At 44.6% G+C, this 24,060-nt stretch overlaps 1 protein-coding gene across 4 annotated transcripts in view; it reads left to right on the plus strand.

The window, feature by feature from the left end:
• The window catches only part of GBF1 (golgi brefeldin A resistant guanine nucleotide exchange factor 1), a 104,100-nt gene extending 80,040 nt beyond the window's left edge, over positions 1-24,060 (plus strand). For 2 of the 4 annotated variants that reach the window (XM_026851041.1, XM_026851043.1), the window contains 24 exons: positions 8-96; positions 3,244-3,446; positions 3,898-4,021; positions 4,326-4,451; positions 5,044-5,126; positions 7,332-7,568; positions 8,473-8,566; positions 11,431-11,607; positions 12,135-12,199; positions 12,306-12,429; positions 13,031-13,102; positions 14,459-14,553; positions 14,996-15,149; positions 15,353-15,575; positions 17,232-17,395; positions 17,706-17,952; positions 18,330-18,529; positions 19,504-19,654; positions 20,009-20,139; positions 20,477-20,578; positions 21,162-21,275; positions 21,513-21,690; positions 21,887-22,021; positions 22,382-24,060. In XM_026851041.1, coding sequence (XP_026706842.1) covers positions 8-96; positions 3,244-3,446; positions 3,898-4,021; positions 4,326-4,451; positions 5,044-5,126; positions 7,332-7,568; positions 8,473-8,566; positions 11,431-11,607; positions 12,135-12,199; positions 12,306-12,429; positions 13,031-13,102; positions 14,459-14,553; positions 14,996-15,149; positions 15,353-15,575; positions 17,232-17,395; positions 17,706-17,952; positions 18,330-18,529; positions 19,504-19,654; positions 20,009-20,139; positions 20,477-20,578; positions 21,162-21,275; positions 21,513-21,690; positions 21,887-22,021; positions 22,382-22,668 — 3,575 coding nt within the window. In that variant the 3' untranslated portion in view covers positions 22,669-24,060. The remainder of the gene's footprint in view (positions 1-7; positions 97-3,243; positions 3,447-3,897; positions 4,022-4,325; positions 4,452-5,043; positions 5,127-7,331; positions 7,569-8,472; positions 8,567-11,430; positions 11,608-12,134; positions 12,200-12,305; positions 12,430-13,030; positions 13,103-14,458; positions 14,554-14,995; positions 15,150-15,352; positions 15,576-17,231; positions 17,396-17,705; positions 17,953-18,329; positions 18,530-19,503; positions 19,655-20,008; positions 20,140-20,476; positions 20,579-21,161; positions 21,276-21,512; positions 21,691-21,886; positions 22,022-22,381) is intronic. The other 2 variants (XM_026851042.1, XM_026851044.1) reach the window with 1 other exon arrangement.

Here is a 24,060-nt window from a genome sequence, read left to right on the forward strand (position 1 = left end):
TTTATAGCTGAGAAGAGTATCCCCAGGAAGCCTACTCGATTTTCTTGTATCCTTCCAAGCCCTCAGGAACTTATGCAGATAAAGAACAAAAAGAAGGTATGACTTGGAATATACTACAAATGGATCTTTGAGTGATATTCTTGTTTCCCATGCCATGTGGGCTTTGCATAACTGGTCATATCTCAGAAATCTTAAATTCTAGTCTCTGCTGATAAGAATTAAATAGTTGGTGAAAATCCTGCTGCACCACAGAGACAGCAGTGATTATTCTCTGTTGTGGTTTAGTTGTGCTAAAAGTTGCAAGAGATGTCGGAGAAAATTTTGTGGCACAATTTGTAAGTTCCATCTGATTTCTGGGTGGGAAAGTTGCTGAATCTAGTTTGTATTATATGGAGGTGATAGGGTACTTTCATCGAAAAGGGTGGGTTCCTTACTCTTATCAAAGCTGTAAATGGGGAGTATACCAAAAGGCCCATAGTAGAAATCAACTGTCTAGCCTGCTATTCTGATTTGTTTATTCCCATGTTTGCTGAAGTATGACTGAAAAGATTATCTTGATTATTGCAAAGCCATTCTTTGTCTAGATGTCTGTTTCCTTGAATCTCATTAATCCAAGTTATAGTCTAAACTTCATACAGCTTTTTCATTCCCTGAGTAGTTCCATTCTAGGTCTAGTGTTGACAAAGGATCCATGCTGATGGCTTTGTATTTATCTGCTGTCTGTGTCATCAAGTACTGGCCTGCCTGTTCACCTCTAGAGACAGTGGATGAATATGGTAGCTAAAGGCCCTATGGGTTACACAGCACTGTATTTTTTTGGTTGGGGTTTTGGGTTTGGGTTGTGGGGTTTTTTTTTAACATTCACGGATGTTCTTTGTACAGATTTTGTTCTTTTTGCACAACATATACATGAATGAGGTAGTTATTTAGGAAGTGGGAGATTACTATATTTCAATATGGAAATGACATTTATTCTGGATGAAACATGAATGGCCGTAGTAGTTGTGGGATAAGGAGCCAGATAATATAGTTGAAAAATAAGTTAACGTCTGAATGATTTGTTGGTGGTACAGAGGAAGGTTTTTGATTAGTACCTGACTAAAAGTCTTCTGACTTCTCTCTCCAGCATAGATGATTTTATTTCACATTATTGTAAGGGGCTGGTAGTTATATTTGTTTAAACTTACCTAAGCAAAAATACTGAAGGAAGTAAAACAGATCTCTTTCTACTGCCATACTAATCTGTGCTTTGTGATCCACTCTGGCAGTCTCTGGATCTGAATGTAATTTAAGGCATTGCTTTTTCTCTGGAAAGTCTGCTACAGTGTTTAGGAACTCAGTTATTTACCCACAACAGAGTGGGATAATGCTAACCAGCTTCCTGAGCCACAAGAACAGTGTGGGTGAAGTGACTGTCAGCAGTCTTCAAAGGAATGACCAAATTTTGGCATTAGCTAATTTCTAAGAAATGAATATCGATTTAGTTACTGTTTCATTTGTAACAGTTTGCTTTGCATCAAATCCAGATTTCATGGCAGCTTTGCTGATAGACTTTGTGTGAAAGTCCATTGTTGAGAAGAGAGCTTGCATAGTGCTTCCACTGTTGTAATGGAAAACTTGTAATAATGCTCCATCTTTACTGTGCTGGAAAGCAAGGTTAGAAGAAATCAAGGTCATTGCCAGTGGCTGAGAGTTCCTTAAAGAAAGTTCCAGGTGGTCCTAGAAAAAGGACAGTGCCTTACACTACAGCAGAGGTCAGAAAGATGTTCATAAATCTGTTGGCTTGCCCAGGGAAAATCCCTTCCTGACCCTAAATCTGCTAATGGTTTTGTTCTGAGCATGTAAGCAGAGCACATAAAGCATTCAGCTTGAGTAATGTTGATGCTGACATGACACCAGTGTGCACTGCTTCCTTTAACCTCCAAAGTACTAAGCATTATCACAGCTGGAAGGAGGGAAAAGCTAAATAAAGGCAGAAAACAAATTATGAATCAAATTGAAAGTTTTCGTTGATGTTTCAAATCAATGACCAGAAGCTCAGAAGCATAGGACTGACATGATTATAAATGCAGTGCAAACTGCCAGCAGTCTGGTCTCCTTTCAGGTGGTCTTAAGAAGTATAACCAGTCCATAAAATACTCTAGGGCTTGGGTTACAGGATTTAGAGCTGAACAGAAAGCTGCTAGCATCATACAGTCTTTTCAGGCCTGTTATACTGGGGCAGCACATGATTATTATTTTGTTGTGCTCTCACTGGTTCCTTCTGTGCTCCATGCTATTTCAGGGTATGTGTTTCAGTGCAATTTGAGGATGTTCACACAGGCAGGGGAAGCAGAGAACAGAGGGCTGGTGGCTTCTGAGGTACTGAGAAACACAGGGGAGCTAGTAATCATGATGGTCACGAATTTAGTTCACTAGGTCATTGCTAGCAGTTTGATCGTGATAGGAGCTAACAGGGAGCTTGACATTTATTCTGGTGCCTTAGTAAAGTTCATACAGTTGTTTGTGCTTTTGGTTTTTCTGAACACCACCAAGAACATTCAGTTAACCCTTTCTTAGTAAGGTGCTTTATTACACTGTGGCTGTGGTACAGTCTAGTTTCCTAAAATAAGAATCAAGCAGGGCAGAGCAGTTGACTTCACTTCAGAAATGCACTTGCTCTTCCCAGCCTACAGATAGCCTTGTCATGCTGGAATACCAGATGTTCCTGGGATCATGTCTCACTAGCAGAATGTTTTCTTGTTCTTAGTTTAAGCTTTTGCAGCATTCCTTCCTTGCACCTGCTGAATAAGTGCCAAGGATTCTTGCTGCATGTCTCTGGCAGTGAGGTAGAGTACAATAGCCTGGTGCCAGAGAGGACAGAAGAGGGCATGGAGCAGTGCTGCTGTTGTAACTGTGTAGAGTTGATCTTGGCACATGTCTGGGGCTCATCAGAGACCTTCCTCTGCTCTGTTTATGTATTAGAGCAGGTGAAGCATTTGGGGTAGCAGGGCTGATTGCTCAGTCAAAGCTTTTCAAAGACAGCAACTCATGCTTGCTCTGTTCAGTATTATTTGATAGCCAATCCCTGTACTGAGTAAGTGTTCTGGCCTTGGTTAGTCTTCTTGATGGATTACACAGTACAGTAAACTTGATTATGCTGAGGTTGATCTATTTTCTACTTTGCTTTTTATTCAAATGCCAAGAACAATCTAAAGTAAGGAGTGTACTTCAAGCTTGTAATTATCAGAATGTCTCCTTCAGCTCCTGATAACTGGTACAGAGCAGTTCAACCAAAAGCCAAAGAAAGGGATACAATTTCTGCAGGAAAAGAACCTTCTTGCCACCCCCATTGACAACAATGAGGTGGCCAGGTGGCTACGGGAAAATCCTCGCCTGGACAAAAAGATGATTGGGGAATTTGTGAGTGACCGTAAGAACATAGACTTACTGGAAAGCTTTGTTGGGTGAGTATGTTTCTGTATCTCTTTAATCAGAAAGGGGTGGAAGTTAAGCGTTCAGTGATTTTAAAAAAAGCAGTAGAACAGTATTTCCTGGAGGCATCAGATTTGTATCCATCCCTTGGTTCTCTGTGTACCACCATGCCTTAATTCTGTGCATCTCTTGATTATGGTAGCATCTTAGTTATGTGTTATACTATGATATTTGAGCTTCTTTCAGTAGGGCCAGTCTCTGTGAAGACTGGAGAGATGATTACGTACATAATCACCTGTAGGACTATTGACTCGCTTTTACTGGTTTTTGTCTATTCGTGGTATATTTATTCTCTCCTTACCCTCCCCTCTTTACTGTCTGTTCTCTGTGAAATCTGGTATTCTGATGCTGAAACAAACAATAAGATTATCCTACCCTTCCCATCCTGTTTCAGTTTCTCATTGCATTTCATTCTTCTTGCAGAACTTTCAGCTTCCAAGGTTTAAGGCTAGATGAAGCTTTACGACTCTATCTGGAGGCCTTCAGGTTACCAGGAGAGGCACCTGTAATCCAGAGGCTGTTGGAAGCCTTCACAGAACATTGGAGGGTGTGTACTTGGTGGGCAGAAAGCTCAAAACTGCATTTTTTCTTTGCATCGGCTTGCCGTGATGGACTTGTCGGATCAAACTGCCTATATAAGCTTACTGTGCCCTTCAGGCAGCAGCTGTTGTTTTGTAGGAGATGGCAGTGGCACATAGATATCCAGGGTGCTGTTCAGAAGCTGGAGCCACAGCCTGGGGTTTTTATTTGTCTTGGAAGTGATTCAGTACTGTGGGTAGGGAAATGCCTGTCTTTGGTCACTGATATTGCTGTTTCTGTAGGACTAATCTGCGCATTCATTTGCCTTTCAGAAATCAAATGGGTCCCCATTTGCTAATAGTGATGCCTGCTTTGCTCTGGCCTATGCAGTTATTATGCTGAACACTGACCAGCACAACCATAATGTCCGCAAGCAGAATGTCCCAATGACTCTGGAGGTGGGTGTTATCATTGTAGGCACCAGTCTTCTCTGATTTTGATATCAATGTAGTACCTGTTTTTATTTCAACGGCGTTCACTTTTTTCCCTGGCATTCATCACTCATGTATCTAACAAGGTGGTGCACAGCACAGAAGTTGAGTACAGTTGGAGAGGGGAGCTGTGGGCAAAGGGCAAGTCTACAGAAATACTAGCTTAGCAGACAACTTGCAAAGTTTGTCAAGATGCTTGTGTGTGTGAGCAAACTCTATCCTAAGACATAGTAAGAATGGGAAGGTTGTTGAACCACAGTGGGCTTCTAGAAAGTTCAAGTCCTTTGAGTGTCAATGTAGAGGTACAGACCTGTTATTCTGATGTCCAGCCTCAGCTAAGCATGTTATGTTCTGTCTCCATTATCGTGTCATATGAGCAGAGACCGGAGTTACTGCACAATACTGCCACTAAGAATAGCATTTAGTTTTTGAACTTTGAGTCTACATGTTGAAGAATGCAGAAAAGTCTCCAGATCCCATGAAAAACAAGAACAGTGATCCTAGCCAAGCAGTTTAAGCTGGAAGTATTAGGAATTAATATTGGTGTAACTTTTTACAGGAGTTTCGGAAGAACCTGAAAGGTGTGAATGGAGGCAAAGACTTTGAACAGGACATACTGGAAGACATGTACCATGCCATCAAGTAAGAATCAACCTGACATGTCTTTGTATGCAGAGAGCAAACTAGAGTTGTTGGTGTGTGAGACCTCTAGAGAGTACAGAGAGACTCACTGATCATGTGCCCATTTTCCTCAGACTAACTTCTAACTCCATGTGGGGCTGCGGTAACAAGCCTGTCACAATGATTGCACTGGATTTGTATCTTTGGATTCTTGCTCTGGTATTTTAATCCACAGATCTTAAGCTACATTTAAAAAATACATCTATCCACATGCAGATTTTACTCAGCCATTCTTTTGCATATGTGAAATGCAGTACCTAAGAAGGCTCTGTTCTCCAGATCAGGCCTTTAGACTTCCCCAGAACTTTTTATGTAGTGCTAGAGATAGTATCTCATCCCCAGGACAGCACTGGTGCCTGACATGACATATCTAGGTCTCAGTTTCATATATTCTCCTTTTGAGCTCTTCATATGAGGCTGCTGTCAGCACCAATCTCTTCTGCTGTCCCTGAAGCTCTTGGCACACTGACCAGTATTTGAGGAGAATTCCTGGTGGCTGAGACCCTTTTGTGCACAGACTAGCTCTGGGTGGGGATCTTTAATAATAGCTCAGAAATTTAGCCTATCAGTAAATCCAGGCCCAGCCAATTTGAAGCTGAGAGGATTACATCTCTGAGGAGAGAGGATGTGACTGATTCTCAGCTGGTTTCAATCTGCAGTGGCTCAGGCTAGAAGCAGGGCAGTGTGATTAGGCTGATCATCCCTTTTGACCCTTCTTTGGGAAGGTGGGAATGCTGCCTGTACTGCGTATCTAGAAATTCTTCAAGAGGTAGCTCTAGCTTTCAAATAGAGCTCTAGTTTTGATTGGTCTCTCTTCCCTGATGGTGTTAGTGTTTCAAGTAGTAGCCTGAGAATATCCTCATATCTCTGTTATCTAGTGCCTCTGTCCCAGTTTATCCCCCCTTATCCTCCCTTCACCAGATACTTCAGCTTTTTCAGCACATTCTGTAGCTAAAACAACTGTTGTATCATTTCAGTATTGCTTCATCTCGGATAGATTGCCTCAGTGTCATAGTTGAGATTGATGACTGTTTGTTTTCTTTGTATTATTAGGGGGGAAAAAAATCGGACTGTAATCTGTACAGAGTAGCGCATGATTCTTCAGGATCTCAGAATTTCACTTTTGAGCACAGTTTCATTTCCTGAGACTTAACAAGTAAACCCATTCACTTGCTTCCATTAATATTAATCAAATATGGGTTCTCATAAAAAATAAGCTATTGACTGCAAACACATTTTCCTATATAATTTCAGTAATGATTGCTCTTGTCAAAATATGCAGGCACCGGAAACTGAGAAGAGCTTATTTCTTATGTATAAATCAAGAGGGGTTTTTTATAGTTGTTGTTAGCATATGAAAATTGCTTCTTTGGCAACTGAAGCACAGGGGTTTTTTGATTGTTGCTGAAAGACCTCTACTTTTCAGATTGGCTGCAATCTACTATTAATACATTTGAGACTCATGTTCAATTAGTTGGTTATTTGCAGAGGCTTATACCTTGTGCAATGTTACTGAAGTCTAGGGAGTACATATTTATGCTTGATATATTTTAACCTGGGATTGGAAGTACTATTTAGCATTAATCATAATTGTTTTATTATTGTATAGCCTTATCCAGTTAGAGTAAGGAGCTGTGCTACCGTGGTTAGGAATCACTCATCATACATTTGGTTTCTTGTTTTATCTTGGCATAATACAAATATTTGCATTATTCGTATACAAGGGAACTCATGCCTGCTGTTGACTGCAGTGATATAACAATTTTTTTTTTCTGTGAGTAATGAGATATGTAGAGCACTCTTAACAGGGTGAGAGTTAGGATGGGGGGATGAAGCTATGCCAGTGTGCTGTCCAAAACTTCCCATCATGTAACTGCAGTATGTGTTGCATTTTGCACTTGTACTGTTAGGTAGCTGCTTCTTCAATACTCTCCTTACATGGTTGCTGCTGGGTGCTGCTGAGAACCACCAGACTTTATATCCAAGATACCAAAGCGGGGCAGGGGAAGCAGGCAGGCCTAGGAAAATAGAATGTTTCAGGAGCTGGCAAAATCACACCAGAGTAGATATCACTTAGCTTTGGGACCATGTAATGAAAGGCACTTTGTAAATGTTAGGTTTGGCTCAGAGTGAAAAATTCAACCTTTCTGCCTTCCTCCCTTGTAGAAATGATGAGATAGTGATGCCAGAAGAACAGACGGGCCTGGTGAAGGAAAACTATATCTGGAATGTCCTGCTACATCGCGGTGCCACTGATGAAGGAATATTCCTCCATGTGCCTCCTGGAAGCTATGACCATGATCTCTTCACCATGACGTGGGGGCCAACCATTGCAGCACTTTCTTATGTTTTTGACAAGAGCTTAGAGGAAACAATCATCCAGAAGGCTATTTCTGGTTTCAGGTAACTGCTGCATTCATGAAGACCCAAAAGAGTTAGAGTGGCCATTGTCTCCTGTTGACCTGCTAGACACATCACAGTGAATATCAACTATTACTTTTTCTAGCAATTGAAAAGCATTTTATTGTGACCTGTGATCCCCTAGTTTTGTTTTGTCATTTGTATTGATTCATTCCAACTTGGCTTCTCCTGGCTGCCACTCACTGTTTGGCCTGACTGCTGTGTGGTAATAAATCAAAGTCCCTGGGGTATGTATTTCATTTAAAAGACCTGCTGACATAGCTGTGCTGCTTAGAAGTAAGGGGAAGAAGTCACTCTTAATGTGCACAGTGATGCTGGCAAAATCCCTGTATATGAACAAAACCTCTCGTGTATGAGGCCATAGCTGTGGCTGAATAGGATGCGGGATGTTTTTTCTCTTTTTCTTTTCCAGATGATCAGTATTCAAAAAAACTTGCTATCTGGGCTAAACTGTATTGGAACTATCTTTGGTCATGCTTAGATCCAGACCAAATGATTCCTTAAGCATAATTTTAAAGCTCTGTTAGTATAGTGCTGTAGCCATGATCTCTTGGAAGCTAGGACCTTCAACACTACCACCCATCTCAGCAAGTCTCTCTTCTGTCATGTCAGGAGATGTGGTATATTGGCTCAGATGCAAGCGGTCTGTCTGTTTAGACTCAGTTCTTGAAAGTGATCCTTGCATCAGCACAGACAAATATCAGGATCTATGGATGAGGATTGAGACTGAGGGATAATAGTAAACTTCTATACATCAGCATTCATTATGAGTGGGTGGAGAGTAAGTTCTAAAATGTCTACAAAGAGGCTCTCTGATTTGCTGTCCTGTAGACAGAATTGTCTGTGCTGACTTATTATATTATTTTCTGTTTTCTTCTTTCCTCAGGAAATGTGCAATGATTTCTGCTCACTATGGCCTTAGTGATGTGTTTGACAATCTCATAATTTCTCTCTGCAAGTTTACAGCCCTTAGCAGTGAGGTAAGTTTACAAGGAGGGCAAAGAAGCATGGCTTTTAGTATATAGGAGTTCTCTTCCTCTGTTAAGCAATACTCTTAGTTATCACAGTATCTGTAGATAATCTATCAGGCCCTGCTCAGAGTTTTATGGAGGAGGCAATGAAAAGCATGTAGTGCAGCAGGACTTCTGTAGGACAGGTTGAAATACAGAAATTTCCTTCTATTCACTCGCAAATGGCATTTTGTGCAGAGCAGAATGCTGTGATGTAGAAGTGTTTATTCCACATACTTGATTGGAGGAGACTTAGATCTCCCTGTGATCAAGACAGTAATCATCCATGATCCCAAGCAAGTTTATTCAATAGCTGAAATGCATATTGAGTTATAGGGCTTGTGCAGTGCCAGGAGGGACTGTTTTGTGAGCTGTTCTTCCAAAGTGTGAGGACTCTGCATCCAACCAAGCATAAAGGACTTAGAAAAGCAAATGCTCTGAATTGTCAGTTGTTGAGTGGAGTCTGGTAATAAGATTGGATGTTAGCCCCACTTTTGCCAAGCCCTGAAGACTGTTTCCATGGATTGTACTGTGAGAATAAATTCATGGTAGTGGTTGGTGTAAGCTTTTCTTTTTTCCCAAATCTGTCTGTTACAGCATCAGCCTGTTTTTACAAAACTCAAGGTGTTTGATAGACAGTGTGTGGCAGACCATGCTTTATGCCAAGGAGAGGACGCGAGCAACTCTTTTAAAGGGTCAAAACTCACAAAGAATCACACAGCATTGCTCTGAGAAGCAGTGCAAGACCCACAGTGAGCAGAACAGAATTGCCACACATACAAAAAAGCAAAACAAGGTCATTCAAGACTAAAAGCATAGGAGTAAAAAAGCCAAGACAGGTGATTTTTATTTTTTTTTTTTTTAAATCCCTTAAAGGGATAGTAGAAAGGGAACAGTTCTGCAGATTAATCTAGTTAATGGAATTAGGCTGCAGGGAAATGGAATTGTTTGGACTGGGTGTTTTGTGTGACTTGCATTCTGGTGTTGGTAGCAGTGAAAAAATCCCAGGTTGACTATTAAAAGACAAAGAAATTCCAAGTGGTGGGGTTGCTTTAGATTCCTTCTTTCTCCACAGCTCACAACAGTAAAGATGAAATACTTGCTCCTCTCCAGGCATACCAGACCTCCAGACTACCAGTAGATAACACAAGCAGAGGAATGTCTTCCATGAAACAACCGTTTGACACAGATTTACACAGTAGAAGCAACTAGACTAAGCCCTCAGAGGCACGAGCTATTGCCAGCTGCATCCTATCTAGTTGTGAGACTGGAATCTGGAGCAGTCTGAGGTCTGTAAATTAGGCAAGCATGTCCTGGTAATGACATAGAATCAAGGAGTTCTGGATTTGAAGAAGGCTGTGAGTTCTTATCTTTGGCCAGATTCCAAGTACACCAATTACTTTCTGCTGTCCTAAATTCTTGTAAGGCTTGGGAGACAGTAGTGGAATATGACAACTGAACAAAATATTTGAGAGACAGTCTGGTGGAAGGGGAGAAGGAGGGGCTGTCTTCATGGGCTGAGGAGACAAAACAAAGAGCAACTTTTAGAAAGTGAGGGAAGAACATCAAAGTGTCACGTAGCTGCCAGTCACTTCACAGGTTGGATCATGTGGTGATGAGTCATCCTCGCCAAGCAGTGCAATTGCTCTGCATGGCCACTTTGGTTGAAAGAGGAGGAATGGAAGGGAATGTGGAAGGGGATTAAGTGATTTAAGAAGTGTGTGTGCCCCACTTCTTGATCCACAGTTAAGACTCATACTGACTCAGTGTATAAGTAGTAGCAAAATCCCTCCCTCTGTTTTAATTCAGTGGTTGTGGCTTGTTGCCACAGTGCAAAACCAAACATATTGCTGTTTGCACTCTTGAGATTTCAATGATGTGTTGTATTCGTGTGGTTTCCCCATAGCAACAATGGAAAAAACAAATTGGTTGTCACATTTCTGCCACTTCCAGATTGGCACTTCTAATGGAGTTCAGCTTTAGATGAAAAACCCATTTTGATAAGTTTTGCCAGCAGTCTTGCTGAAGCAAGAGCTCGGGTTTTTTTGAACTTCAGGTCTGAGATTGGAAGAGCCACATTTTCAATCCATCCTATCTCCTGTCTTCTCTTTCCTTTCTGGATGATGGAAGTAAGTTTTTTATCCACATAAGCAAGAGAATGGCAAAGCTCATCTCTAACCGCAGAAATTTGGAGCATGTTACAGTGTCTGATACTAGCTCACATGGTTGCTGGGTTTTTTCTTGTTTTGGCAGCATATACTTGGTTCGTTTAAATGATTTAATGCTATTTTTGTATTTTGAAAAGCTGTGAGTGTATTGAACATTATGAGGAATGGTGATCCAGCAATTATTGGCAAGAGACTGTATGTCAGGGTTCATTACTCTTACTTTGAATCTTGCTGTTAAGTAGTGGTAGGAGTAGCTTTGCAAGTCAGTAATGCTTTTGGCTATAGTTTCCTTCTCTAACAGTAGAGCGGAGTAATTGCTGCTTCCAGAGGAGATGTGGTACTTTTGTAGAAGGCTTTGATCCTGGAATGAGTTCCCAGAGCAGACTAAATTAGTGTTTAGTGATTTTTCAGCAAGCACTTTCAAAATGGTTTGCTATAGTTGTCATTCTTGGAGAGCTTATGTCTAGGTGGTTCAGTGATTCAGCTTGTATCAGGTAAGCCATCTTGTCCTCATTTTTGTGAAAAGTGAATACGGGCTGAGGAGTTATCCAAGCATCGTACACAGAATTGTTGTCTTTCTCGTAACCAGCTCTGAACAGTCTGCCCTAATTTGTGTTGAAAAGAAAACATCTCTTGCTGACTACCACCCCCTCTTCTTTCCTGCAGTCTATTGAGAACCTGCCCGCTGTTTTTGGAAGTAATCCCAAGGCCCATATTGCAGCAAAGACTGTGTTTCACTTGGCCCATCACCATGGTGACATTCTGCGGGAGGGCTGGAAAAACATCATGGAGGCCATGCTACAGCTTTTCCGAGCAGAACTGCTGCCTAAGGCCATGGTGGAGGTAATAATAGCCAGCCCATGGGTAGTTGAAGAGTAGGGGAGTGGGAAGCTGGCTTTTCATAGAACCAGCTCAAAGAGGAGGAGAGCTCTCTTGCAGTGACCTGGCTTTGGTAAAGACATACAGAGCTACAAAGCTTGGAAAGGGTGTAATTCTCAAGTTATATGCAGGCTTCAGCTTCTTTTGCAGGGTTTCATTTTTTCTCACTTTGCTCTTTGTTGGCTTTGAGAAATTCTGGCATTCATCTTTCTTGAACAGATTTTGAATATTGTGCAAAAGAGGGACATGTTTATGGGCATGAAGTATTAGAGTACATCATTGGCATTACCAGGTGGGGATGATCTTTTACTGAAGGTGTGAGGGGGTGAAGAGCCAAGGTTGACTGCCTGCACATGGATGGTTGGGTGTAGTGTTTCAATGCTATGTGAAGCATTATGGAGTAGGTGGCAGGGAAACAAACAAACAAAAAACCCAACAGGCTACAAAGTAGTAGGCAATTGATCATATACATGTTCTGGTTTGTCTTCCAGGTTGAAGACTTCGTGGATCCTAATGGCAAAATCTATCTACAACGTGAGGAGACACCATCTAACCGGTGAGTGGTTCAGATGGTCCAGACAGTCCTTTTTTTACCAGTGCTGGAGAATAATATATTATGATTTCTTGTTCTCTTGCTGATGCTGGTGTCTTTTGATTTGTAGTGGGGAATCTACAGTGCTGAGTTTTGTTAGTTGGCTCACCCTCAGTGGGACAGAGCAGTCTGGTATGAGGGGGCCATCTACAGAGACACAGGAGGCAAAGCGAACAGCTCTGGAATGCATAAAGGTAACATACAAGCTATAAAAAGACTTGCTTTTGATCGTGGTGACAGTACTATGTAGATAACAGGAAACAGAAACATAAATGTGCATGTTTCTAGGCAGTTTTGCAGGTTCCAGAGGACTTGGGAATTGTAAGGAACTGCAGTGGAGCGTATCTGCATTGCCAGTCTTATGTGCTGTTATGCACAAATGTAGTAAGTAACACAAGAAAACAGGAATGTTTACATACAACAAGCTGGGATCTTCCTTTGACATCACAATCCTATAATTGAAGACAAATTAATAAAGTCTCAAGTGACTTTTCTTTTCCAAGACAGTCCTAAGGTGTATGATGTCCACAGAATTTGAACCTCAGGTTTGAGCAGTGTGTGGACAGAGGCCCCTTTTTAAGGAGTAAGGAGCTATCTGTTAAAATCTGTCTAGCACAGATCAAGTCTTTTAGGGGTAATTGATATTAAGGGAGTGAACTATCTGGCAGGAGTTCTCCTCCAGCTAATGGTGTTGCAGCTATTCACATCTTCCCTTGGAACAAGCTGTTTTTCTGGAGGATCTTTTTGTCTGCCTTTGTCCCCCAGATGCACAGTCCTCTTTTCTGTCTTTTGCAGCAGTGTGATCCTGAGAAGCTGATCACAGAAAGCAAATTCCTCCAACTTGAATCCCTCCAGGAACTCATGAAGGTGAGAGAGATGCTGGGCTGGGAACTAAACTGGGAGTGCAACAAGTGCATAATCGTAGATATGTACTGTGTGCTCACCTAGCTCCTCTGTCCCTAGAGGAGATCATGGACCTGTTTGGGCTGTGAAGTCAGTCAGTAGTTCAGCTGTTACATGTAACTTCTATGAAGGCAGCTACAATTGCTTTAGTAGTAGAGGAATATGTTGAATTGTGGAATGGGTTCCAAAAGCCTTGAGGAGGTCACAGTAAGTGTTGGAAGTAGCTCAGTTTAGGAGCTTAAGTTATAGGTTGTGCTTTTTCAACTTTTCTGGTGTGCCATGTGCCTAATGAGAACATTCTAAAAGGCCACTTCAGAGGCGAGAGCTGTGCAGAAATATTTGGCTGTGTGCCCCTAGGTATTGTGGTCCCTGGCTGCTGTGGGAGACATAATAGCGCTGGATGCACTAGCCTTTGGGCTAGAGAAGCTCTTCTCCCTGGGGGAGCGTAGTTACCTGGTTCTGGTAGTGGCTTCTCAAGCTACTGTGAAGTTTGAGACCACTCCAGGGTGTGGAACAAATCTGGCCACTGCTTACCATTTCCAAAAGCAAATAGTGCAGTCAACCCTTGGAAGGATGCTGTCTGGGCTGGCAGTGGGTGTTGCCAAATTCCATGGGCCCTTAAAGTGCAAATGCCTTTCCCTTCAGGCTGCTGTAATTGCAATTCACTGACTTCATAGTAGGGCCCATGATACTATTGAGACGTGAGCTAAAACAAAGGAAAGGTTTATTTATCAAAGCTTGCTGCAGAAGTTCAGAAGAAAAGGTATTGAGTTTCAAAATGAAGATGGTAAGTGAGTAAACCTCAAAGAGAAATACTTAAAACAGCTAAAGCAGAACCTGCTGCTTGGTTCACACAAAGACCACTGGCGCTTGGAGAAGTGGTGACTCAGTTTTTGTGTGCCATCTCCATTCCAGGGCACATTCTGCTCTTACCCTTATTATGGCAGGAATTCTTCTTCTTATGCAAGCAGGTGGCTCAAGAGGATAGTTACAGTATTTGTAGTCATTCCTAGGTATGTCTGCCTTTTCTGTGCTTCACATATTCTTAGCTGTAAGCTGCTGGCTCTCAGAATTCCTCTCCATCTGAGATACTTTGTCAGAGTTTAACATCATTTAAGTTCATATTCTATAATTAAAAAAAAAATAAAATCCATATATTTAGCATGACCCCTATCTGATGCATTTTTGATAGACTATGCATGACCTCACCAGGTGGTAGAGTGCAGTTCTGCCCAGACTCAAAGTATTCTGTTGGACCTCACTTGTTGGTCCCCCAGTTTTGGGGGCTTGTGATTCACAAACGTTTCCTGGCTTTTCTAGGCTTTAATCTCTGTGACTCCTGATGAGGAGACATATGATGAAGAGGATTCTGCCTTCTGCTTGGAGATGCTTCTGAGGATTGTGCTAGAGAATAGGTATGACTTTGAAATACATGCAGATTCCTTGTACATGTCCCTGCTTTACTGCAGCTGCTGCCTGGGTCCAGGGAATGAGTTCCTTATGTGTTTGATTTGCCAGCTGAAGCAGCATGTGGCTCTAATTTCAGGGTTTAGCAATTCCACTCTGTGCAAACAGAGGGGCTATTGGCCCATGAATTATTGCTTGATATCATGAGATTTGGACAACATAAACGAAATTCTGGAGGGAGAATTCTCCCACCTGATTGCTTTGCAAGTAATGAAGTAAATAAAAAATTTGACAGCTTTGATGTTTCTATATGTCCTTATATCTCCCGGCTGGAGTTTTTCATTGAAATTAAGAAATACGGGGTGGTTGGGAGTTGTGGGGGAGGTAGCTGAATTCCTCTTGTCCCATTTCCTTTCATCCTACCCCTTCCCTTCTCCTTGTTGTGGCTAGGGACCGTGTGACTTGTGTTTGGCAAACTGTTCGAGACCACCTCTATCATCTCTGTGTCCATGCGATGGAGTTCTGCTTCTTGGTGGAGAGGGCAGTGGTGGGGCTGCTGAGACTGGCAATTCGTCTCCTTCGTCGGGAGGAAATCAGTGCACAGGTAAGGGATTTTTGAAAGTCAGTCACTGGGATTTTGTGGCTATGCCTGGCAACACAGGAAACCAATTGCTGTTGGATGGACCCACATTTAACCTGTCTGTGCTGCAGGTAACAAGAAACAGCAGTTGTAAGTAGCTCTAAACGAATAAAGAGGGACTTTGGAGTGTAAATAATAGGGTTTGTATTCTTGTCTCCTCTGGCCAGGTTCTTCTCTCATTGCGTATCCTGCTCATGATGAAGCCAAATGTGCTGTCCAGAGTTAGCCATGAGGTTGCCTACGGCCTCCATGAACTGCTGAAGACCAATGCTGCCAACATTCACTCTGGGGATGACTGGTACACGCTCTTCACCCTTCTGGAGTGCATTGGGTCTGGGGTGAAGCCGCCTGCAGCCCTGCAGGTTACAGCAAGGGCAGATAATGACACAGGTAAGACAGGCCAGGTTTTGCTAGGAAATCTGATGCCTGCCTGCCAGATAAGCAGCTGCTTCCTCAGGCTTTTCAATTAGCAAAGGGGACTGCAAGAAAACAAAGCTGATATTAAACTACATTAGCAAGATTAAAGACCAGCACCTGCTGTTCACTCCCATCCCATGGTCTGTCCCTGTCTCTACTGTGCCATCTCTTCCTGTTCTGTGAGCAGCAGTCCAGGTGCTAGTCCCTGGGGGAGCAGTGGGAGGAAAACTGATATCAGTTGTAGCAGCTGTAGAAGGTCTTTGCTCTACCCAAGGAGCATTTTCTCCTGGTTGTGGTCTGGTGCCTTGGGTAATACAGCCTTAATCTCTCATCTGGGTGTATAATGTAAACCCAGCTGTTGTTCCTATCATACCTGCTGCTTTTGTGGGACTGACTCATTTCTGTCCCCATTTTAAGGATCTTGTAAAGGGAGTTGTACTTTATAATTCTGTTTCCAAATCCACTGGTGTTCAAAGCACCTGAACCATTCCCACAAGACTAACCCACTATTTCCCACTTCTCTTGACTGTGTTAGAAAGACTGTCTTTTCAGCAAACTGTTCCTGTTTTGCTTTAGCTAGCTGGCAGTGTATTTGAGGCTGACAGCTTCAGACTTTTAAAGCAAACAACAAGAAAATACTTTTCCAGAAGCCTTCAATTTCTTACTTGCTTTTCTAGAACTTCTTAGCTAGGTCCCGATGCTTTGTGCTAGACAGATGGGAGAAACCTGATTATGCAGAACACCTATGGCCTTTGCCTTCTGGGCTAATTCTAGGGCTGTCTTCTCTCCCCACCGCGCTCTTTTTTTTTTTTTTTTTTAACTGCTTCTCTCTTTGCTGACTGAGCAAACTACTTGACTGTGACACCTTCTACACCAGAACATTAGTTCTCTTTGTCTCCTTCTGAAAATGTTTGGTGCACTGTGTTCACAGCAAGTCTGTCTCTGCTGATGAGTTTGTAGATAATGTTGAATGATAGAGAGAATTTTTGCTTCTAAATAACATTATGACAGTAGCTTAAATTTGGCCCTTGCGAAGATTTCTGTGCTTGGGATGTGAAATTTAAAGTTATCCTAAATGTCAGAGAAGGTAGACCTGACAGTTGTGGAACATGTTAATATAGACTGCTGTTCATGAGAAAGAATTTACCAGTATTAGTGTGGAGCTGAGTGACTCCAGAGGCCCTATGTGAGTCATGTCATTCCATGTTGTGCTTTTGGAGGTGTCTTGGCTGAACCTAGTACCTCCAGTAGTTCTTAAAGTGTGTGGTACATCTGCTTCTTACCACAGAGTCAAAGCATTGGACTTCCTGCCCTTTTTAAATCCATGGTCAGGCTGACAAGTGACATATCAGAGGATGGAAAGCCCCTTCCTTCTGAAGGGGAAAGCCAAACATAATAGGGGAGAAACAGTGTCAAACATCTGTTCCCTCTGTATCCTGTGCATGCTTCTGTCATAGTTGTTCTTCCTCTTGCAGGAGGAGAGACCTGGCCCAGTTTCTTCCAGGGCCCACTGGTGGTTCCTAGCTGATATGGATCTGACTAATCTGGATTGCTCCTCCCTTATCCATAGTTACTCTTCCAACTTCTTAATTTGGCTTTGATCTAAAACCTATGCCTTTTGTCTTGAAGGTGCTCAGTCAGACAGCGAAGTCTCCTCCTCCTGTCATCCCAGCGACATGGGCCTGGACCGAGGCTACACCTCTGATTCGGAGGTGTACACAGACCATGGGAAGCCAGGCAAGATGCATCGCTCAGTCACAGATGTGGATGTCATGAACAGTGGCTGGCTAGTGGTGAGTAGCCAGTGGGCTTCTGGTGCCTGAAGAAGACTACTCTTAGCATGGTTGTGGACATAGGGTGTGGTAGGGAGAGAAAGAATAAGACAATAGGAAAGAATGCTAAGATGAGCTGATAATGTAAAGGGAGAATGGGGAGGAGGTACAGATGGAGAGGAGAAAGCTTGGAGGCCAGTGAGGAAGAAAGGGAAATGGATCCTACAGAAATGTTTCCTGTTGGCTTCAGAAGAAAGGCATTTTCGGCATGTGCATGAGGTGCTGCTTGTTATGCTGCCCTCTCCTGCTACCTTCTTGCTGTGCCCTGCAGGTGGGGAAAGATGACATCGACACCTCTAGACCCACTGTTGGGCTTAGCAGGCTGGGGCCATCTCCTCTTGTCAACCAATACAGCCTGACTGTGGGGCTGGATTTGGGCCCACATGACACAAAGTCTCTCATGAAGTGCGTAGAGTCCCTGTCCTTCATCGTGCGAGATGCTGCCCACGTTACACCCGAGAACTTCGAACTCTGTGTCAAAACCATCCGCATCTTTGTGGAGGCGAGCTTGAATGGGGGTAAGGTGGCCCTTGATTTGACAATCAGGATTGGGCTTGGGATGGCCAGTCAGCAAGAATTGTGAAGTATACTGTCAGGGAATGAGTCCCAAACCCCAAGAAGATGTGAGAAAAGTGTCCTGGCTGCTGTTGCTGGCAGCAGGGACCTTATTCTTGGCTCTCTCTGGGATGGGGGAAGGTCTGGAGCTGATGTGGAGGCATCAGTATCAGCTGTTGCTGAAGGCTTTTCCTGAGGGGTGTGGGGGGTACCTCTTCAAGCAAGTAGTAATCTCACAGGACAGGGGGGATATTAAAAGGTGGCTGCTGTATGTGTTGAAGGGCAGCAAATTTTGTGGGTGGAGTGTGTATATGGTATGTTGTTGCCTTTCACTTTCTAGGCTACAAGTCCCAGGAGAAGAGAGGGAAAAGCCACAGGTATGACAGTAAATCCAGTCGGTTAAAAAAAAAGCCAAAGGAGAGCTCCACACGGCGGTCACGAGCCTTGAGCCAGCACCAGGTGCACACACACAGTGATGAGGATGAGGATGAGAGCATCCCTGCCAGCTACCACACTGTGTCTTTACAGGTTAGTCAGGACGTAAGTATAGCAAGGATTTCCTCCTCTCCTTTCCCATACTCAGGCCTTGCTAGGGAGTCACTGGGGTTCTTCATGGGGTGAGGTGGGGGCTGCATCCTGTGTTAGTGGGCACTGGATGGCAGAGGGTAGCTCTAGTGGCAGTGCGTGTTGCTGCAGTGAAAAAGGAAGATGCAGTTTGGACAGGTAAAAACAGCATAGCTGTGGAAAGAGAAGTCCTCTGAAAAGCAAGGAGGGTGGGGTCTGGATCTGTGAGTTGCTGTGGTAGGTAAGGTGGATGTAGCTCAAGGACATTTGGAGGCATGAGGTTCGTGTAGGGTTAGTGGGCATCTGACAGGGCATCTGAGCTTGTGGAGAGAGGAAAACCCTGTGGGCTGAGGCACTGAGGTTTCAAGTAGAAGGGGCTGAGATAAGGGAGTCATTTTTCTCTCCAGCTGGTACTTCAAAGGTATGAAGGCACAGGCCTGCTGACTGCCAGGCTGTTAGGCCTCAATTCAGCAGTAGAGTGATAAGTATGCTGTCATTTGCCCATACAGAGCTGTTCTGAGAGACCTTTGCATGTGCTTCATGCTCTTTTTTTGTCTTATTTTTAAAAACAAAGTTACAGAGAGTTATTCCTGGGCAGCATAGCTGGATCACTAGGTTTCTCCCTCTGCCTGGGAGAGTCCATGCTTTGTGTCAGGAAAGTTCCATTCTTTCTCCTGGCAGGATTGGCATGCTGTTCCTCGAAGGTGGGATTGTTATGGCTACTGAACTAACACAAATCTTGCTGAAGATACCTGTCACTTGACCACTTAGGGAGGGCACAGACAGCAGGGCCTGCCACCATCTCCAGAGCTATACATGGTTATGTACATACAGGAGGCAGGCTTGAGTAGCTGTGAGCCTTTTGGCATCGGTTTGGGGAAGAGCAGAGACAAGGGTTTCTTCAAAAATTTAAGCCCTGTGTGTTGCTTAACATGATGCTTGACTTGCAGCTCCTGGACCTCATGCACACCTTGCACACACGAGCGGCCACCATCTACAGCTCCTGGGCAGAGGAGCAACGCCATCTAGAGACAGGAGGGAGGAAAATCGAAGCAGATTCCCGAACGCTGTGGTCCAACTGCTGGTGTCCTTTGCTACAGGGTAAAGCCATCCCCTTGTGGTGACAGTGGGCAGAGATGCTTCCAAAATAATGGCAGCACTCAAGAAAGTTGAGCCGAGAACTGCAGAAGGCAGGCGGAGGTTGTTTTTAGGGTCTACTGTAACTGAAAAAGAACTTGGATCAGATCTGGAAAGGTATCTTTAGCTTGAGTTAGCTGCCAGCTTGCTTCTGGACCTGACAGTAGACTCCCAGTCTGCGACCTGGAACAAGTATAAACCTTTTTCTTGGTTTTTTTCTGCAGAGTGTTTGATCCTCATTAGACTTTTCACCCTAGACTGGGAAGTAGGGATGTGGCACTTTCCCTGAAGGCTTTGCCCTGAATCCCTCTCTTCCAGGTATTGCCTGGCTGTGTTGTGATGCCCGACGCCAGGTACGGATGCAGGCACTCACTTACTTGCAGCGGGCCCTCCTGGTACATGACCTGCAGGCCCTGGATGCCCTGGAATGGGAGTCCTGCTTCAACAAGGTAACCTTCTGGGTGGGCTGGGCATGTAGGCAGGACAGCATTGTTAAGAGGAGTGGAGTTGTGTGCAGGAGTAGCAGAATGGTGTGCTACTTCAGCACTGTCTTCCTGAGCAGCTTGTTTACCACAACAGACAAGGTGTTCCTCTCTGTTTAGGCTTCTGACAGAGCCTCTAGAAGTACTGAAGTGCATCTGCTCATTTCTACTTCCCATTGCTTCTCCCATGCTCTCTGCTTAGAAGTCACCAGTGCCAAAAGCCAGCTCCTTCCTGTAAGGCTGTCTATGCATATCCCGTCAGTTATTTTTCAGGTCTGAAATATCAGTGTGTCCAATCCAACAGGTGCTGTTTCCTCTGCTAACGAAGCTGCTTGAGAACATCAGCCCAGCTGATGTTGGTGGGATGGAAGAAACTAGGATGAGAGCCTCAACACTACTCTCTAAGGTGAGCATGCTTCTGCTGCCTGAAACCTCAGGGGAAAATATTTGCCTCAAGAAAACCAAGCTGTTTGCTGTGTTAGTGTCTCAGCACCTCTGACATGGATAGGTCTCAGTTTGCTAGTTTGACTGTCTTTGCTGCTGGGCTTCTGCACCACCTTCTGCTGGTGGGACATGCCTTCTTTCCAGAACTGTCTCCATGATCCTGGCCTTTGGAAAAGTTGTCAGGAAGGAGTTTGTGACTTTATGAAGGATGGAGAGAGAAGTATTTCAGCCAACTTTAGTTGACGACAGTCTGTTCTAGTGGTGAAATAATGCATGTCACAAGCTGATAGTACTGACCTAAAGCAGAGAGTCTGGATGGGCTGGAAGATGTGGTGGTGCAGAATGTGGTGGCCTCATGCAAAAGAGACAAAGCTCCTATGTATGCAGCTCAGAAGAGTGGAGGCCTCTGGCATTCTCAGGCTGGGCCTGTGCATGCTCCTAGCTTGCCACAAGGAGGAGGAATCCCATATTTGCAAGACTGACTTGTCAAGCTCTGAGCAGCAGCCCTGATACTACTTGTTGACAGGAGTTGTATTTTTTTCTAGGTGTTCCTACAGCATCTCTCCCCGCTGCTCTCTCTGACCACCTTTGCTGCCCTGTGGCTGACAATCCTGGACTTTATGGACAAATACATGCATGCTGGCTCCAGTGACTTACTGGTAAGGTGATGAAAGTGATGCTGCAGTTCTGTGAACAACCACTCATTGCTTTTAACCTTCTAAACTTGAAATGTGGTTTGTTGGGGTTTTTAACCTTTTAATCCTTCCAAAACCATTTTTTTTTCTATGGTCTCTCTCCTTGGCCTCTGTGTCCAAAACAGCCCATCAGCTGTTTTGAGGTTTTGTTCATTGCTATATGTCCATTCTCTGTGTCCTGAGGAGTGTCTTTCATCACAGCTGGAGGCCATTCCAGAGTCTCTGAAGAATATGCTGCTTGTAATGGATACGGCTGGGATATTCCACAGTGCTGACTCACGGACAGGATACTCAGATCTCTGGGAGATCACCTGGGAGCGGATTGACTGTTTCTTACCTAGGCTGCGGGATGAGCTCTTCAAACAGACAGTCATCCAAGGTACAAAGGGCTGAGAAACCTTATGAAACCAGGTCTTGGACCCAGTGCTTGCACCTTATCCAGTACCCAGCTGCCATAGCGCCTGGGTGCTGATGAAATGATAGGTGCCAGGAGGCTGTGGGAGCTTGGCACGAGGAGGACAAACTGAAGGTGAGCAAACTGGTGCATGGCCTCACTGCTTGTTTTGTTTTCCTAGATCCTATCCCCAGCATACCAATGGAGCAGCATCAGAAATCAATAGCGTCTGCCCTGCCCCCTTCTCCTGTGGGAGATGTGAGGCCAGCCACCCACCTGGCTCCTTTGGAGAAGCCCTGTGAACTGGGTGCCAGTGGTGAGTCCCATTTTTTTTCTTTCCAGTATCGTCTTCCCAGCATGGGTGGTGTGCATCTGCTTTTCCTTGGTTTAGCATGATCTACAGTACCAGGCCTCTGGTGTTGTGGAACTGTTGTGCTTCCAAACGGATAGTTTGTGGCCTTCTTGCTGAGGTTATGAGGGTGGGCAGAGGGTGGGCAGAGGTTGGGCAGAATGCCTGTCATCGGCACCTGCTCCTCAGGGCCTTATATGAAGGTATGTGGAAGGGGCAAGTCTGAAAAGGCCCCTGAGTTGATCTTCAGCCCTGCTTAGCTTTGAGCTGAAAGATGACTTTGTCAGAGCCTGTATAAGGATGTGTTTTGTCTTTTCCTTTTTCCAGAGTCTGAGAGAGTCATTGCACCTGCCTCACCCACCATCAGCACCTCTGCCTCTCCTTCTTTCCCAGCATCAGCTCCAACAAAGACAAGCCCCGTTACAGACATACCTCCTACAACAGCACAGCCGCCACTCATCCTGCAGCCTCTTGCCTCTCCCCTGCAGGTTGGGGTGCCACCTATGACTCTGCCAATCATTCTCAACCCAGCCCTAATTGAGGCCACCTCTCCTGTTCCCCTCTTAGCTGCTCCACGGCCCTCTGACCCCATGACAACCTCTGAAGTCAATTAGTTTGAGGGTGTCTGAGAACTATCTGCTGAGGAAGCTCTGTGGGTGGAGGATGCTGGCCAAATGTTCTCTAGTAGTGGGCATGTTTGTTTTGGAAGATGATGCTAATCTGAGCAGAAGGGCTGCTGCCACAGTCTCCTGAAGCACATCTCATTCTGCTCCCTTCTTGGGGCAACTGCCTAGAAATACACCTAGAAATCCCTATCATCTTGGAGGGGCACCTGGTTCCACTCACCAGTCTTGTCCTGCCTTCACAAGCTCAGGGGCCAGGCAACGCCTGCACCCAGCAGCCTGGGACCAAGCTGCCACTAGTTCATCTGGTGGAAAGGGAAAACTCTTTGATGTCACACCAGAGAGAGGCTGCAGTACAGGACTGCCTGTACTGACTGATTATTCAGCCCAGTCCCTAGACAATTACCCAGCCATTCCCTAGCTTTCTTGCCCATGCTTCTGGTCGCACTGCTTTGTTTGGGCTCTGGGCATGCTTGGGTTCAGCAGGTTGAGAATTTTGTATAGAAATATGGATTGCTTGCAGTGCAGCTCCCAGCTGCTACATAGGGCTTCTTGTCTGCTGTGGCCATGTGCTTTCCTTCTGCCACATGGATCACACCAATCCCCATGCTAGACAGGGAGCAGGGCAGCCTGCTAGGGGCAGCACTGCTCTCCTCCCTTCTCCTCCTGTAAGTGTAATCAGGCTTTCTAGCTGGGGGGAACAAATTCAGAAGGCTCTGCCTAGTTGAGCAGATGAGAAAGAAATGCAGAGTCTCGTGAGCTGAGAGCAGAGCACCATGGCCGTGTCTCAAACAGCACCTGGGGAGCCACTTCCCTGGGGTGCACAGCAGTGCTCTGTGGTCCCCTACTTGCTAGATTGGCCTCTTGGTGCCCAGCCCCATTCCTCAGGAGAACATCCTCTTCAGCTAGACAAGATGTGGGGATCTGGGGCACCTGCTGATGGATGCCCAGCTAGTCTGCTGCGCTTTCTCTTGGAAGCTCTGCAGAAACTGCACTCTTCTGCATCTTCTAGTTGTTGTGAGCCCACCTGCTTCACCTAGAGCGCCCCTGCAGCTGGCACCATGGTAGTCATTCTTGTGCTTCTGCCTTGCAGCAAGGATGTCCCGCTCTTCCACCCCCTTGTGCCCCAGACAGAGCTGGCTGCCTGGCAAGTGCTGCATCTCTGTTCTTCCTCCTCTCTTAATTAGTTGGGTAAATTCTCAATATCAGTCTCAGAAAACCCACTGGTGACTGGGAGGGGCATGAGCGGGACTCCAAGCCAGTGTATACTGTACTGAGAGGAACCTACAGTTGGGGTGGGAGTACAACCAGTGTACATACAGAGTAAATGGCTACAAATCCAATGGACTTTTTACAGTGTAATAAACACATCCTGTAAATGAA

The sequence above is a fragment of the Athene cunicularia genome (genome assembly GCF_003259725.1).
Source record: "Athene cunicularia isolate RWA chromosome 6 unlocalized genomic scaffold, athCun1 chr6_part1, whole genome shotgun sequence".
Taxonomy (NCBI): Eukaryota; Metazoa; Chordata; class Aves; order Strigiformes; family Strigidae; genus Athene; species Athene cunicularia.